This window comes from Salvelinus alpinus, chromosome 2 (genome assembly GCF_045679555.1).
Source record: "Salvelinus alpinus chromosome 2, SLU_Salpinus.1, whole genome shotgun sequence".
Taxonomy (NCBI): domain Eukaryota; kingdom Metazoa; phylum Chordata; class Actinopteri; order Salmoniformes; family Salmonidae; genus Salvelinus; species Salvelinus alpinus.
The window spans coordinates 107,204,408-107,221,879 of NC_092087.1; the positions used below are offsets into that span (position 1 = coordinate 107,204,408).

The following is a 17,472-nucleotide window of genomic DNA, read 5'->3' on the forward strand; positions in this document are numbered from 1 at the left end:
TACGTTCATCTCTAGGAGACAGAACGCGTCTCCTTCTGGAGAAGTATGACGGCTGTGTGGTCCCATGGTGTTTATACTTGCGTACTATTGTTTGTACAGATGAACGTGGTACCTTCAGGTGTTTGGAAATTGCTCCCAATGATGAACCAGACTTGTGGAGGTCTACAACGATTTTTCTGATGTCTTGGCTGATTTCTTTTGATTTTCCCATTATGTCAAGCAAAGAGACACTGAGTTTGAAGGTAGGCCTTGAAATACATCCCCAGGTACACCTCCAATTGACTCAAAATATGTAAATTAGTCTATCAGAAGCTTCTAAAGCCATGACATCATTTTCTGGAATTTATCAAGCTGTTTAAAGGCACAGTCAACTTAGTGTATGTAAACTTCTGACCCACTGGAATTGTGATACAGTGAATTATAAGTGAAATAATCTGTCTGTAAACAATTGTTGGAAAAATTAGTTGTGTCATGCACAAAGTAGATATCCTAACCGACTTGCCAAAACTATAGTTTCTTAACAAGAAATTTGTGGAGTGGTTGAAAAATTTGTTTTAATGACTCCAACCTAAGTGTATGTAAACTTCCCGACATCAACTGTACATGTATATAGTGAATGTCCACTAGTGGCTAACACAAAAATATTCATTATACTTTTATTCAGATAAAAATGTTGCATTAATCAAATGTGTTTTTCAATCAGCACCTGTGTTTTCTCTAACATGGTGGAATAATACTGATGGGAACATTCAAGAGGTCGTGAATGTTTTTCATGTTAACAACATTATCAGAACATCATCACATTTTCATACATCTTTAGCTTGAAGACTAGAACACAAATTAACTAAATGAAACCAAACTACATTTCCTGAGGATTCAAGGTTAGAATCAAGAAATACACACAATATTCATCCAATTAACAATGTACATTTTAAAATATCCAAATCATGTCATTAACATCTAAGGGTTCTAACATGTATCCAATCTATCAACGTGTAGAATCAAAACAAAAATACATTTTAAAATTATAATCTGATTTTAGACATAATCAGAGGAAAAAAATAAAAAACAGGCCTATTCTTGATTATATATATATTTCATATTGTGGCAAACCTCTTCAAGGTTATGAGCGTTTGTCACAAATTAAGTGGGAAACTGTCACCAAATTACCCCAGAATGAGAGTTATTTCGAACAGGACAGTACCTGTGTGTTTGTTTCTCCGTCCTGGTCCACCCAGGTCGTAGGCAAGGTCAAGGATAGCAGGGTTCGGTACACGAATCGGGTTCTCGGTAGGTCCAGGTCCAAACGCCAACAGGTAAGTCCAAAACAGTCCAGCTCATACATGGTAAATCCAGCCAATATCTATTGTCTCTTTCTCTACGGTTCATAGATCCTTCCAGCCCTCTCTTCCTCTTCCTGCTTTTTCTTGACCCTTTATCTGTGTGTCGGCTCCACCTTCTGAGGGTTCCCCTTGCTTCTGGGAGTTTTGGCAGTCGGCCATTTTGTGATCTGTAGTTCTGATCGGGGTGGCCATTTTAGTGATCGGGCAGAGCCCGTTTATTAGTTCTGCTGTCATATATCTGCCATTTATCACTCGACCCCCTTCTTTGCCACAATATAAACAATATTATTTAATGTGGCATAAAACAACAATCAAACATAAGTCAGAACAGAGCCTGGGAATGGGAACATGGGTAAGGCTTCACTCAAGAGTGCATTGCCTTCTTATGTTTGTTCAGGCTCCCTAAATGAGAAAAATCCTTTCCACACAGGGAGCAATGATAAGGTTTCTCCCCAGTATGTGTCCTCTCATGTGATTTTAGGTCCTGTGATCGTGAAAATGTCTTTCCACAATGGGCACAGGGGTAAGGCTTTTCTCCTGTGTGTATCCTCTCATGTGATTTTAGGTCCTGTGATCTTGAAAAGGTCTTTCCACAATGGGCACAATGGTACGGCTTTTCTCCTGTGTGTATTCTATTATGTTTGTTCAGGCTCCCTAACAGCGAAAAACTCCTTTTACACTGGGAGCAGTGGTAAGGTTTCTCCCCGGTGTGTGTCCTCTCATGTGATTTTAGTTCCTGTGGTCGTGAAAATCTCTTTTCACAATGGGCACAGGGGTAAGGCGTTTCTCCTGTGTGTATTCTCTTATGATTGTTCAGGCTCGCTAACTGCGCAAAACTTTTTTCACACTGGGAGCAGTGGTATGGCTTCTCCCCTGTGTGTGTCCTCTCATGTGATTTTAGTTGCTGTGATCGTGTAAATCTCTTTCCACAATGGGAACATTGGAAAGGCTTTTCTCCTGTGTGTTTCCTTTCATGCTCTTTTAGGTTACCTAACAACCCAAAACTCTTTCCACAATGGGAACAGTGGTAAGGTTTTTCTCCTGTGTGTATTCTATTATGTTTGTTCAGGCTCCATAACTGGGTAAAACACTTTCCACACTGGGAGCAGAGATACGTTTTCTCCCTTGCGTGTGTCCTCTGATGTATTTTTAGGTTCTGTGATCGGGAAAATCTCTTTCCACACTGGGAACATTGGAAAGGCTTTTCTTCGGTGTGTTTCCTTTCATGCTCTTTTTGGTTAGCTAACTGGGAAAAACTTTTTCCACACAAGGAGCAATGGTAGGGTTTCTCCCCTGTGTGTGTCCTCTCATGCTCCTTCAGCTTATCCAACAACCTAAAATTCTTTCCACAATGGGAACAGTGGTAAGGCTTTTCTCCTGTGTGTATTCTACTATGTTTTTTTAGGTTCTGTGACCGTGAAAATCTCTTTCCACACTGGGAGCAGTGGAAAGGCTTTCGTCCTGTGTGTTTTCTCTCATGCTCTTTTAGGTTCAATGACAACTTGAAACTCTTATTACACTTGGAGCAGTCGAGTCGTCTCACTGGTTTGGGAGTCTCTGGGTCTGGTTCCTCTGAAGGACTCTTACTGCTGTCAGAGTGAGAGTCTGGTCTCTCTCCTGCCAAAGACAGAGTATTTGGTTAAACAGAGAGACCTGAATGAAACCTCCACATGATAAAACTGTCTTCCTATGAGGTTTAATCTGGACTAGATCCCTCATTATAAAACTGTACATTTGGATCCTGGATGCCAATTGTTTAATAGCCGTTAGTTAGTCACAGTACTACCCGGGTAATGGCTGTTAGCAATTCCATTTGAATCATTCCTACACATCCACTGTCACATAAACTACACATAAACTAATCTCCACTGTCCCACAGCCCAGCCAGGCAATTCATAAACTAATCTCCACTGGAAAAAAGAAACTCAACATTATTACCCATGCTTCTAGTCCAGCAACAACAGAAGGAACTTGTTCGAAACCTTGTTATTTTCCCTCTGCATTTTGTATGTACAGAAAACATGTATAGAACTTAATCTGGTGATTTATTATTCAATAGAAATGTATGGAAAATATGTATTTATTCATATGTAATCTCCCTTTACCTGCTATAATGACAGCTAGTGGCTAATTGATGGCTAATTGATGGGTTGTTACTAGAATGGTACATAAGGGGTTAAGTTAAGATGGGACTAGAACGGTACATAAGGGGTTAAGATGGGGCTAGAGCGGTACATAAGGGGTTAAGATGGGGTTAGAACGGTACATAAGGGGTTAAGATGGGGTTAGAACGGTACATAAGGGGTTAAGATGGGGTTAGAATGGTACATAAGGGGTTAAGATGGGGCTAGAACGGTACATAAGGGGTTAAGATGGGGTTAGATCGGTACATAAGGGGTTAAGATGGGGTTAGAACGGTACATAAGGGGTTATTAAGATGGGGCTAGAATGGTACATAAGGGGTTATTAAGATGGGGCTAGAATGGTACATAAGGGGTTAAGATGGGGCTAGAGCGGTACATAAGGGGTTAAGATGGGGTTAGAATGGTACATAAGGGGTTAAGATGGGGCTAGAATGGTACATAAGGGGTTAAGATGGGGCTAGAACGGTACATAAGGGGTTAAGATGGGGTTAGAATGGTACATAAGGGGTTAAGATGGGGCTAGAACGGTACATAAGGGGTTAAGATGGGGTTAGAATGGTACATAAGGGGTTAAGATGGGGCTAGAACGGTACATAAGGGGTTAAGATGGGGTTAGAACGGTACATAAGGGGTTAAGATGGGGTTAGAACGGTACATAAGGGGTTAAGATGGGGCTAGAACGGTACATAAGGGGTTAAGATGGGGTTAGAATGGTACATAAGGGGTTAAGATGGGGTTGGAACGGTACATAAGGAGTTAAGATGGGGTTAGAATGGTACATAAGGGGTTAAGATGGGGTTAGAATGGTACATAAGGGGTTAAGATGGGGTTAGAACGGTACATAAGGGGTTAAGATGGGGTTAGAACGGTACATAAGGGGTTAAGATGGGGTTAGAATGGTACATAAGGGGTTAAGATGGGGTTAGAACGGTACATAAGGGGTTAAGATGGGGTTAGAACGGTACATAAGGGGTTAAGATGGGGTTAGAACGGTACATAAGGGGTTAAGATGAGGTTAGAATGGTACATAAGGGGTTAAGATGGGGTTAGAATGGTACATAAGGGGTTAAGATGGGGTTAGAATGGTACATAAGGGGTTAAGATGGGGTTAGAATGGTACATAAGGGGTTAAGATGGGGTTAGAACGGTACATAAGGGGTTAAGATGGGGTTAGAACGGTACATAAGGGGTTAAGATGGGGTTAGAACGGTACATAAGGGGTTAAGATGGGGCTAGAATGGTACATACGTGGTTAAGATGGGGCTAGGATGGTACATAAGGGGTTAAGATGGGGCTAGGATGGTACATAAGGGGTTAAGATGGGGTTAGAACGGTACATAAGGGTTAGGGGGTTAAGTTAATTATCAGGACATGTAAACACCTTATGCTGTTAGTTTCCACTTAAGACATGACTCTGCCGTTGCGCTGTAGAATTTGAATAGACTGAACAAAAATATAAATGCAACATGCAACATTTTCAAAGAGTTGACTGAGTCACAGTTCATAGAAGGAAATCAGTCAATTGAAATAAATTCATTAGGCCCTAATCTATGGATTTCACATGACTGGGAATACAGGTATGCATCTGTTGTTCACAGATACCAACAAAAAAAAAGGGTAGGGGTGTGGATCAGAAAACTAGTCAGTATCTGGTGTGACCACCATTTGCCTCATGCAGCGTGACACATCTCCTTCACATGGAGTTGATCAGGCTGTTGATTGTGGCCTGTGGAATGTTGTCCCACTCCTCATCAATGGCTTTGCAAGAGTTGCTGGAAATTGGTGGGAACTGGAAGACGCTGTCGTACACGTCGATCCAGAGCATCCCAAACATGCTCAATGGGCGTAATGTCTGGTGAGTATGCAGGCCATGGAAGAACTGGGACATGTTCAGCTTCCAGTAATTGTGTACAGATCCTTGAGACATGGGACCGTGCATTATCATGCTGAAACATGAGGTGATGGCGGCGGATGAATGGCACGACAATGGGCCTCAGGATCTCGTCACGGTATCTCTGTCCATTCAAATTGCCATTGATAAAATGCAATTCGTTGACATCAGCAAACCGCTCGTCCACACGACGCCATACCTGGGGTCTACCGTCTACCTGGTACAGTTGAAACTGGAATTTATCAGTGAAGAGCACACTTCTCCAGCGTGCCAGTCGCCAATGAAGGTGAGCATTTTTCCACTGGAGTCGGTTACGACGCCGAACTGCAGTCAGGTCAAGACCCTGGTGAGGATGATGAGCATGCAGATGAGCTTCCCTGAGACGGTTTCTGACAGTTTGTGCAGAAATCCTTTGGTTGTGCACAGTTTCACACAGTTCATCAGCTGTTTGGTGGCTGGTCTCAGACGATCGCTGGATGTGGAGGTCCTGGCGTGGTTACGGTTGTCTGCGGAATTTGCATACTGCCAAATTCTCTAAAACGACGTTGGAGGCGGCTTATGGCAGAGAAATGAACATTCAATTTTCTGGCAAATACCCTGGTGGACATTCCTGTAGTCAGCATGCCAATTGCACGCTCCCTCAAAACTTGAGACATCTGTGGCATTGTGTTGTGTGACAAAACTGCACATTTTAGAGTGGCCCTGTATTGTCCCCAGCACAAGGTGCACCTGTGTAATGATCATGCTGTTTAACCAGCTTCTTGATATGCCACACCTGTCAGGTGGATGGATTATCTTGGCACAGGATAAATTCTCACTAACAGGGATGTAAACACATTTGTGCACAACATTATAGACAATTAATATTTTAGTGCATATGGATAATTTCTGGGATCTTATATTATTATATTATATTATTATTATATTATTTCAGCTCATGAAACATGGGACCAACACTTTACATGTTGCGTTTATATTTTTGTTCAGAGTATTAAGATTCACAAATCTGTAATGAAATACAGTAGAGTTCAGTACAGTACAGAAAAGTGGAGTATAGTTCAGTACTGTAGAGTATAGCCCAGTAGAGTAGAGTATAGCCCAGTACAGTAGAGTATAGCTCAGTACAGTATAGCAGAGTATAGCCCAGTACAGTAGAGTATAGCCCAGTACAGTAGAGTATAGCCCAGTACAGTAGAGTATAGCCCAGTACAGTAGAGTATAGCTCAGTACAGTATAGCAGAGTATAGATCAGTACAGTAGAGTATAGCCCAGTACAGTAGAGTATAGCTCAGTACAGTATAGCAGAGTATAGCCCAGTACAGTAGAGTATAGCCCAGTACAGTAGAGTATAGCCCAGTACAGTAGAGTATAGCCCAGTACAGTAGAGTATAGCTCAGTACAGTATAGCAGAGTATAGCTCAGTACAGTAGAGTATAGCTCAGTACAGTAGAGTATAGCCCAGTACAGTATAGCAGAGTATAGCCCAGTACAGTAGAGCCCAGTACAGTAGAGTATAGCTCAGTACAGTATAGCAGAGTATAGCTCAGTACAGTAGAGTATAGCTCAGTACTGTAGAGTATAGCTCAGTACAGTATAGCAGAGTATAGCTCAGTACAGTAGAGTATAGCTCAGTACTGTAGAGTATAGCTCAGTACTGTAGAGTATAGCTCAGTACAGTATAGCAGAGTATAGCTCAGTACAGTATAGCAGAGTATAGCTCAGTACAGTAGAGTATAGCCCAGTACAGTAGAGTATAGCTCAGTACAGTATAGCAGAGTATAGCCCAGTACAGTAGAGTATAGCCCAGTACAGTAGAGTATAGCCCAGTACAGTAGAGTATAGCCCAGTACAGTAGAGTATAGCTCAGTACAGTATAGCAGAGTATAGCTCAGTACAGTAGAGTATAGCTCAGTACAGTAGAGTATAGCCCAGTACAGTATAGCAGAGTATAGCCCAGTACAGTAGAGTATAGCCCAGTACAGTAGAGTATAGCTCAGTACAGTATAGCAGAGTATAGCTCAGTACAGTAGAGTATAGCTCAGTACTGTAGAGTATAGCTCAGTACAGTATAGCAGAGTATAGCTCAGTACAGTAGAGTATAGCTCAGTACTGTAGAGTATAGCTCAGTACTGTAGAGTATAGCTCAGTACAGTAGAGTATAGCTCAGTACAGTATAGCCCAGTACAGTAGAGTATAGCCCAGTACAGTAGAGTATAGCCCAGTACTGTAGAGTATAGCTCAGTAAAGTATAGCAGAGTATAGCCCAGTACAGTAGAGTATAGCCCAGTACTGTAGAGTATAGCTCAGTACAGTATAGCAGAGTATAGCCCAGTACAGTAGAGTATAGCCCAGTACAGTAGAGTATAGCTCAGTACAGTATAGCAGAGTATAGCCCAGTACAGTAGAGTATAGCTCAGTACAGCACAGAAGACTATAGCCCAGTACAGTATAGCAGCGTATAGTACAGTACAGTATAGTAGAGCTCAGTACAGTATAGTATAGCCCAGTACAGTAGAGTATAGTAGAGTATAGCTCAGTACAGTAGAGTATAGTAGAGTATAGCTCAGTACAATATAGTAGAATATAGCCCAGTACAGTAGAGTATAGCTCAGTACAGTACAGAGGAGTATAGCTCAGTACAGTACAGAGGAGTATAGCTCAGTACAGTAGAGTAGTGAGCTGCCAGTCACTATGGACAGACCAGTGATTGAGCTGCCAGTCACTATGGACAGACCAGTGAGCTGCCAGTCACTATGGACAGACCAGTGAGCTGCCAGTCACTATGGACAGACCAGTGAGCTGCCAGTCACTATGGACAGACCAGTGAGCTGCCAGTCACTATGGACAGACCAGTGAGCTGCCAGTCACTATGGACAGACCAGTGATTGAGCTGCCAGTCACTATGGACAGACCAGTGAGCTGCCAGTCACTATGGACAGACCAGTGAGCTGCCAGTCACTATGGACAGACCAGTGAGCTGCCAGCCACTATGGACAGACCAATGAGTGAGCTGCCGGTCACTATGGACAGACCAATGAGTGAGCTGCCGGTCACTATGGATAGACCAATGAGTGAGCTGCCAGATACTATGGACAGACCAGTGAGCTGCCAGTCACTATGGACAGACCAATGAGTGAGCTGCCAGTCACTATGGACAGACCAATGAGTGAGCTGCCAGTCACTATGGACAGACCAATGAGTGAGCTGCCAGTCACTATGGACAGACCAATGAGTGAGCTGCCAGTCACTATGGACAGACCAATGAGTGAGCTGCCAGTCACAATAATGACAGACCAATGAGTGAGCTGCCGGCCACTATGGACAGACCAGTGAGTGAGCTGCCGGCCACTATGGACAGACCAGTGAGCTGCCAGTCACAATAATGACAGACCAGTGAGTGAGCTGCCAGTCACTATGGACAGACCAGTGAGCGAGCTGCCAGTCACTATGGACAGACCAGTGAGCTGCCAGTCACTATGGACAGACCAGTGAGCTGCCAGTCACTATGGACAGACCAGTGAGCTGCCAGTCACAATAATGACAGACCAGTGAGTGAGCTGCCAGCCACTATGGACAGACCAGTGAGCTGCCGGTCACTACGGACAGACCAGTGATTGAACTGCCAGTCACTGTGGACAGACCAATGAGTGAGCTGCCAGTCACTATGGACAGACCATGAGTGAGCTGCCAGTCACTATGGACAGACCAATGAGTGAGCTGCCAGTCGCTATGGACAGACCAATGAGTGAGCTGCCAGTCACTATGGACAGACCAATGAGTGAGCTGCCAGTCACTATGGACAGACCAATGAGTGAGCTGCCAGTCACTATGGACAGACCAATGAGCTGCCAGTCACTATGGACAGATCAGTGAGCTGCCAGTCACTATGGACAGACCAGTGAGCTGCCAGTCACTATGGACAGACCAGTGACTGAGCTGCCAGTCACTATGGAGAGACCAGTGAGCTGCCAGTCACTATGGACAGACCAGTGTAGGAAGCGAGATGTGACTGAAATGTTGCAGGTGGGGAGAGAGCGAGAGAGGATGGAGGAAACTTGGCTTGAAGAGCTGGGCATCTTGTTATGACATATGCATTATCTGAATTAGGCCCACAGAATTATACCTAGGAGGAGCAGCTTTGAATGTCTGGTGGCTTAACGTTGGGCCCAAGCTAGCTAGCTAACCAGCTTGTGTGTGCAGAGCAGCAACAGAATTAAAAACGCATCTTACCTTTTTGTAGTTAATAAATCCAATGTGAAACGTTTAACTGTAGTATCCTTATCTATCATTGAAAAAGTGAATCCATTCTTGTCTAAATAAACATCTCTCTCCCTGATTTACGAATCACGCGTGTAACGTTGTCAGTAGGCTACAGGGTGGTTCCCAAACTGTGGGGCACGACCCCCCCCTAGGGACACGAGGGGTCAGTTGGGGAGTAAAAGTGGTCCTTGTCAAAAAGAGTTGTATGGTTTGTTAAACTTTGAAATCCATGGTTTCTGTCAGGCGAACATTTGAAGTGAGTCTCAGCACAATTCCGTTCCGGTGAAAGTGCCCTCATCTAATCCAGCTATATTAGGGTTTGATTTTTCATTCATCCAAAAAACAATATATGTTTCCACTTTGGAAACAGCAGGGCAGTATTTTGTGTAGATTGTTGACAAAAAAACAAACAATTAAATCTAATAATACATATTTATCTTCCAGAGTTGATAGTCTATAGTGTTCCATAGTGTTCCATAGTGTTCCAGAGTATTCCATCGTGTTCCAGAGCATTCCATAGTGTTCCATAGCGTTCCATAGCGTTCCATAGTGTGATCTAAAAGTCTGATGGCAGCGGTGCCCATATTGCCCTATAACGGCCATTTTAGGTCATATCCACTGGTGCCCATATTGCACTATAACGACCATATCGGTCGCCATTTTAGGTCATATCCAGCGGTGCCCATATTGCCTATAACGGCCATATAGGTCTTCAGATTAGCTCAATTGCCTGAGTATCACAGAAACTCAAAACTTTGAATGAATAACATGGAATGGATGAAATTTATCAAAATAACTTTTCAAAACAAGAAAAACATACAAAACATACTTGTAAACATAAAATTTGACCCCCAAAAATGTATAAACATTTTTAAATATATGCTTATTTTGGGGAATTTTAAAAATTGACTTGTGTTACAAGGGGAGGCAGGTAGCCTAGTGGTTCGAGCATTGGACTAGTAACCGAAAGGTTGCAAGAGCGAATCCCCGAGCCGACAAGGTAAAAATCTGTCGTTCTGTCAGTAAAACACTGTTCCAAGGCCGTCATTGTAAATAAGAATTTATTCTTAACTGACTTGTGTCTAGTTAAATAAAGGTTAAATAAAAAAGAAATTACAAAAGGTTAACAATAGAAACAGTGTAACTGTTTGACATAAATTGTAATTTTTCCATAATTTCCAACATTGGGAATGTTGGTGTTTTTAGACTGAACTAACATATGGAATTGTTTTAAGATGGTTATGCCATGGATCATTTAGCTATTTGATATTAGATTAAGATTTGTAGGATCCCTTTAAGTCTCCCCCCCCAAAAAAATACTTTAACATTTGATAAAATATTTGATTAGTCCTTTACTACTATAGCCCATAGAAACGCATTGAATAACAGTCAGTCAACATGTTTATTCATAAGGAATAAGGTGTTGATGTGTCTGTCCTCTGTCTAGGAGACATAAGGTGTTGGTGTGTCTGTCCTCTGTCTAGGAGATATAAGGTGTTGATGTGTCTGTCCTCTGTCTAGGAGATATAAGGTGTTGATGTGTCTGTCCTCTGTCTAGGAGATATAAGGTGTTGATGTGTCTGTCCTCTGTCTAGGAGATATAAGGTGTTGGTGTGTCTGTCCTCTGTCTAGGAGACATAAGGTGTTGATGTGTCTGTCCTCTGTCTAGGAGATATAAGGTGTTGGTGTGTCTGTCCTCTGTCTAGGAGATATAAGGTGTTGGTGTGTCTGTCCTCTGTCTAGGAGATATAAGGTGTTGGTGTGTCTGTCCTCTGTCTAGGAGATATAAGGTGTTGGTGTGTCTGTCCTCTGTCTAGGAGATATAAGGTGTTGGTGTGTCTGTCCTCTGTCTAGGAGATATAAGGTGTTGGTGTGTCTGTCCTCTGTCTAGGAGATATAAGGTGTTGGTGTGTCTGTCCTCTGTCTAGGAGATATAAGGTGTTGATGTGTCTGTCCTCTGTCTAGGAGATATAAGGTGTTGATGTGTCTGTCCTCTGTCTAGGAGATATAAGGTGTTGATGTGTCTGTCCTCTGTCTAGGAGATATAAGGTGTTGATGTGTCTGTCCTCTGTCTAGGAGATATAAGGTGTTGGTGTGTCTGTCCTCTGTCTAGGAGATATAAGGTGTTGATGTGTCTGTCCTCTGTCTAGGAGATATAAGGTGTTGATGTGTCTGTCCTCTGTCTAGGAGATATAAGGTGTTGATGTGTCTGTCCTCTGTCTAGGAGATATAAGGTGTTGATGTGTCTGTCCTCTGTCTAGGAGATATAAGGTGTTGGTGTGTCTGTCCTCTGTCTAGGAGATATAAGGTGTTGATGTGTCTGTCCTCTGTCTAGGAGATATAAGGTGTTGATGTGTCTGTCCTCTGTCTAGGAGATATAAGGTGTTGATGTGTCTGTCCTCTGTCTAGGAGATATAAGGTGTTGATGTGTCTGTCCTCTGTCTAGGAGATATAAGGTGTTGATGTGTCTGTCCTCTGTCTAGGAGATATAAGGTGTTGATGTGTCTGTCCTCTGTCTAGGAGATATAAGGTGTTGATGTGTCTGTCCTCTGTCTAGGAGATATAAGGTGTTGGTGTGTCTGTCCTCTGTCTAGGAGATATAAGGTGTTGATGTGTCTGTCCTCTGTCTAGGAGATATAAGGTGTTGATGTGTCTGTCCTCTGTCTAGGAGATATAAGGTGTTGATGTGTCTGTCCTCTGTCTAGGAGATATAAGGTGTTGATGTGTCTGTCCTCTGTCTAGGAGATATAAGGTGTTGATGTGTCTGTCCTCTGTCTAGGAGATATAAGGTGTTGATGTGTCTGTCCTCTGTCTAGGAGATATAAGGTGTTGATGTGTCTGTCCTCTGTCTAGGAGATATAAGGTGTTGATGTGTCTGTCCTCTGTCTAGGAGATATAAGGTGTTGATGTGTCTGTCCTCTGTCTAGGAGACATAAGGTGTTGGTGTGTCTGTCCTCTGTCTAGGAGATATAAGGTGTTGGTGTGTCTGTCCTCTGTCTAGGAGACATAAGGTGTTGATGTGTCTGTCCTCTGTCTAGGAGATATAAGGTGTTGATGTGTCTGTCCTCTGTCTAGGAGATATAAGGTGTTGATGTGTCTGTCCTCTGTCTAGGAGACATAAGGTGTTGATGTGTCTGTCCTCTGTCTAGGAGACATAAGGTGTTGATGTGTCTGTCCTCTGTCTAGGAGATATAAGGTGTTGATGTGTCTGTCCTCTGTCTAGGAGATATAAGGTGTTGATGTGTCTGTCCTCTGTCTAGGAGATATAAGGTGTTGGTGTGTCTGTCCTCTGTCTAGGAGATATAAGGTGTTGATGTGTCTGTCCTATATCTAGGAGACATAAGAAAGATCAGGAAATGTTTTTCTTCAAACTGAATTGTTGGTTAAGGGCTTGAAAGTAATCATTTCACTGTAAGGTCTACCTACACCTGCTGTATTCGGCGCATGTGACAAATAACATTTGATTTGTAGCTCGGCCATCTTCCACCGCAGTTGCGGAAGGCCAACCTAGGCAGATGCGGTGGATTGAGACTCAGCCCATGCTGCGTCTCAATATCTCTAGTTTAAACTGACGGATTCTGATGGGGATTATTTATTATTTTATTTTTTATTATATTACTTAGATTGATGCACAGATGTGTCAAAGTACTACTAAGGATTTTAAATAACATGTGGTCATTTTTGTTTTTATACATTTAATTTTATACATTTCATCTAGATCAAAATTATCCTTCCTTGTCTTGATTCTGTCTTCTTCATCGTGAGTTGATTTTTGCTTTTATGTGACGTCACTACAGAAAGAGATATTCAGATGTTTACAAATGTTACAAAGGTTGTACAGTCGTCTCAAATAAAACTGTGAAGGACCGCGGCGTTACTCTGGATCCTAATCTCTCTTTTGACGAACATATCAAGACTGTTTCAAGGACAGCTTTTTTCCATCTACGTAACATTTCAAAAATCAGAAACTTTCTGTCCAAAAATGATGCAGAAAGATGTATCCATGCTTTTGTCACTTCTAGGTTAGACTACTGCAATGGTCTACTTTCCGGCTACCCGGATAAAGCACAAAATAAACCTCAGTTAGTGCTAAACACGGCTGCTAGAATCTTGACTAGAACTAGAAAATTTGATCATATTACTTCAGTGCTAGCCTCTCTACACTGGCTTCCTGTTAAGGCAAGGGCTGATTTGAAGGTTTTACTGCTAACCTACAAATAATTACATGTGCTTGCTCCTACCTATCTTTCCGATTTGGTCCTGCCGTACATACCTACATGTACGCTACAGTCACAAGACGCAGGCCTCCAAATTGTCCCTAGAATTTCTACACAAACAGCTGGAGGCAGGGCTTATCTCCTATAGAGCTCCATTTTTATGGAATGGTCTGCCTATCCATGTGAGAGACGCAGACTCGGTCTCAACTTTTAAGTCTTCATTGAAGACTCATCTCTTCAGTAGGTCCTATGATTGAGTGTAGTCTGGCCCAGGGGTGTGAAGGTGAACGGAACGGCACTGGAGCAAAGAATCGCCCTTGCTGTCTCTGCCTGGCCGGTTCCCCCCTCTCCACTGGGATTCTCTGCCTCTAATCCTATTACAGGGGCTGAGTCACTGGCGCTCTTCTAAGTTGGTGGTTGAAGATATCCCTCTAGTGGTGTGGGGGCTGTGATTTGGCAAAGTGGGTGGGGTTATATCCTGCCTGTTTAGCCCTGTCCGGGGGTATCGTCGGACGGGGCCACAGTGTCCCCCGACCCCTCCTGTCTCAGCCTCCAGTATTTATGCTGCAGTAGTTTGTGTTGGGGGGCTAGGGTCAGTCTGTCATATCTGGAGAATTTTTCCTGTCTTATCCGGTGTCCTGTGTGAATTTAAGTATGCACTCTCTAATTCTCTCGCTCTTTCTTTCGGAGGACCTGAGCCCTAGGACCATGCCTCAGGACTACATGGCCTGATGACTCCTTGCTGTCCCCAGTCCACCTCGCAGTGCTGCTGCTCCAGTTTCAACTGTTCTGCCTGCGGCTATGGAACCCTGACCTGTTCACTGGACGTGCTGCCTGTCCCAGACCTGCTGTTTTCAACTCTCTAGAGACAGCAGGAGCTGTAGAGATACTCTGAATGATCGGCTATGAAAAGCAAACTGACATTTACTCCTGAGGTGCTGACCTGTTGCACCCTCGACAACCACTGATTATTGTGTTCTGTTATAATGTCCACCCGGCACAGCCAGAAGAGGACTGGCCACCCCTCATAGCCTGGTACCTCTATGTTTCTGCCTAGGTTCCTCAGAGCCTGGTTCCTTACTAGGTTTCTTCCTAGGTTCTGGCCATTCCAGGGAGTTTTTCCTAGCCACCGTGCTTCTACACCTGCATTGCTTGCTGTTTGGGGTTTTAGGCTGGGTTTCTGTACAGCAATTTGTGACATCAGCTGATGTAAGAAGGGCTTATAAATAAATTTGATTGAATTTGATTGATTAACAGTTTATTGGCCGCCCTGCCTATTTGTAGCTTTCACAATTCCTAAAGCACAGAACTATTAAAGTGTAGACCTTCAGTAGAATGCCCCTTTAAAACCACACATCGGTTCAACAACTGCAGAGTTTGTACCCGTTTTTAAGATATTACTCACTGCTGTTAATCAGATCTCCTGTCTCCTCCTCTTCTTCCTCCAATGTGACAGTAATCTCCCCCACTTCCTTCATTCCAAAAACGTCTTCCTCTTCTTTCACTGTGACAGTCACCTCCTCTTTCACTGTAACATCCTCCTCCTCTTTCACTCTGAACGCGTCTTCATCTTCTGTCAATGTAACGTCTTTCTCTTCTTCTTTCACTGTAACAGCCTCAATCTCTGTTTCTTGTTTTACTGTGACATCCTCTTCTTCCTTCTCCTCTTTCACGACAATGTTCAGCCCCAGAGCTTCTTTCTCCGTCCAGTAGACCTCCTCTTTGGAAGTGGGGGAGTCGTTTAGTGAGCTCATGGTCGGGATGTTAGCTAGTTAGCTAGTTAGCATTAGTGACTAGGCTAACACTACTGCTAATTTACCCAGCCAGCTAGCTAGCTAGCTGACTAACAACAACGTAAATATTCAATTAAATGGTGTAACTAGCTAATAGATACGACAAGTGTGTTTAAAACACAGTGGGTAATATACAACGTAAGCATTTAAAGAGCTGAAATGTTTTCGGCTATGTTGGCTAGAAAGCAATGGAGGTGAATGACTCGCTTTTGTTGTTGAAGAAGAGTCCCGTCCATTAGATTATACGTCACACCGGCAGCATTGCCTGAAACAGGCACATCGCCATTTGCTGGCTGGGGAGGGTAACACAGTCAAGGGAAATCTTTATTTTATTTTGAGACACTTAATTAGATTTTTCATTTATTTAATGATATAATATAATTATATTGAGACGTATAAAGAAAAGCATGTGTCGATTTAGCGAATATCTTTAATGGGTGAGAATTTAAAACAATTTACTCCTGCACATTTAGAAAATCAAACAAACAGTTCATATCCCAATAAGGCAGCTAGGTCCAAACTGCTCCTACACGGTGTAACAGTACTGAGTAGGTCCAAACTGCTCCTACACGGTGTAACAGTACTGAATAGGTCCAAACTGCTCCTACACGGTGTAACAGTACTGAGTAGGTCCAAACTGCTCCTACACGGTGTAACAGTACTGAATAGGTCCAAACTGCTCCTACACGGTGTAACAGTACTGAGTAGGTCCAAACTGCTCCTACACGGTGTAACAGTACTGAGTAGGTCCAAACTGCTCCTACATGGTGTAACAGTACTGAGCTGTGTTCAGTACGGAAAAGTAGTAGAACGTTAAATTAAACGTTAACGGTGCTGTACTGAGCTGTGTTCAGTACGGAAAAGTAGTAGAACGTTAAATTAAACGTTAACGGTTGCGGTACTGAGCTGTGTTCAGTACGGAAAAGTAGTAGAACGTTAAATTAAACGTTAACGGTGCTGTACTGAGCTGTGTTCAGTACGGAAAAGTAGTAGAACGTTAAATTAAACGTTAACGGTGCTGTACTGAGCGACTAGTTGAAAAACAGGGAGGAGTTGTGGGTTCAAAATGGACGACTGCCTTTAAACTGCATGACTCATTACCCAGAGAAAACGAACCAATGAGGTGGGTGGACTGGGGTGGGTCTTTCCACATCCTACCAACCCAACAGATGTTTCTACTACAGTGAATATTAACCAATGTGGTGAGTCGTTCCACATTCTACCCAACATACAGTACCAGTCAAAAGTTTGGATACACCTACTCATTCCAGGGTTTTCCTTTATTTCTTTAATTGTGAAGACATCAAAACTATGAAATAACACATATGGAATCATGTAGTAACCAAAAAAGTGTTAAACCAAAATATATTTTATATTTGAGATTCTTGCCTTGATGACAGCTTTGCACACTCTTGGCTTGTGGATGATTCCCCAGTAGCTTGTGGAGGATTCCCCAGTAGCTCGTGGAGGATTCCCCAGTAGCTTGTGGAGGATTCCCCAATAGCTCGTGGAGGATTCCCCAGTAGCTTGTGGAGGATTCCCCAGTAGCTTGTGGAGGATTCCCCAGTAGCTTGTGGAGGATTCCCCAGTAGCTCGTGGAGGATTCCCCAGTAGCTTGTGGAGGATTCCCCAGTAGCTTCTCTCTCTCCTCTCCCCTCTCTTTTCTTCTCTCACTCTGTCTCTCTCTATTGTCGAGAACCTTTCTGTAATTAAATATGATTTTTGTTTGTCTATCTTTTGTGTCTTTGTCTACATGTTTATTTATGTTTACAACAAGCAATGGGAAGATATCAGAACAGAAACATTGGGGAATAATAACATATT

General features: G+C 43.0%; 1 protein-coding gene across 1 annotated transcript; it reads right to left on the reverse strand.

Annotated features, from left to right (window-relative positions):
• Positions 1-642: 642 nt before the first annotated feature.
• LOC139548320 (zinc finger protein ZFP2-like) lies at positions 643-15,861 on the reverse strand. Its single transcript, XM_071357936.1, has 2 exons — positions 15,261-15,861; positions 643-2,960 (listed from the first exon to the last, which is right to left on the reverse strand). Exons 1-2 carry the CDS (start codon positions 15,607-15,609, stop codon positions 1,708-1,710), a joined length of 1,602 nt encoding a protein of 533 aa, XP_071214037.1. The 5' UTR covers positions 15,610-15,861; the 3' UTR covers positions 643-1,707.
• Between the last annotated feature and the right edge of the window lie 1,611 nt (positions 15,862-17,472).

Excerpts from the sequence above, each read along its gene's own strand:
- LOC139548320 (XM_071357936.1), bottom strand. The coding sequence starts at position 15,609 with ATGAGCTCACTAAACGACTCCCCCACTTCCAAAGAGGAGGTCTACTGG. Across the intron at positions 2,961-15,260 it reads AGGAGATCTGATTAACAGCA|GAGAGAGACCAGACTCTCAC; the intron begins GTGAGTAATATC and ends TGTCTTTGGCAG.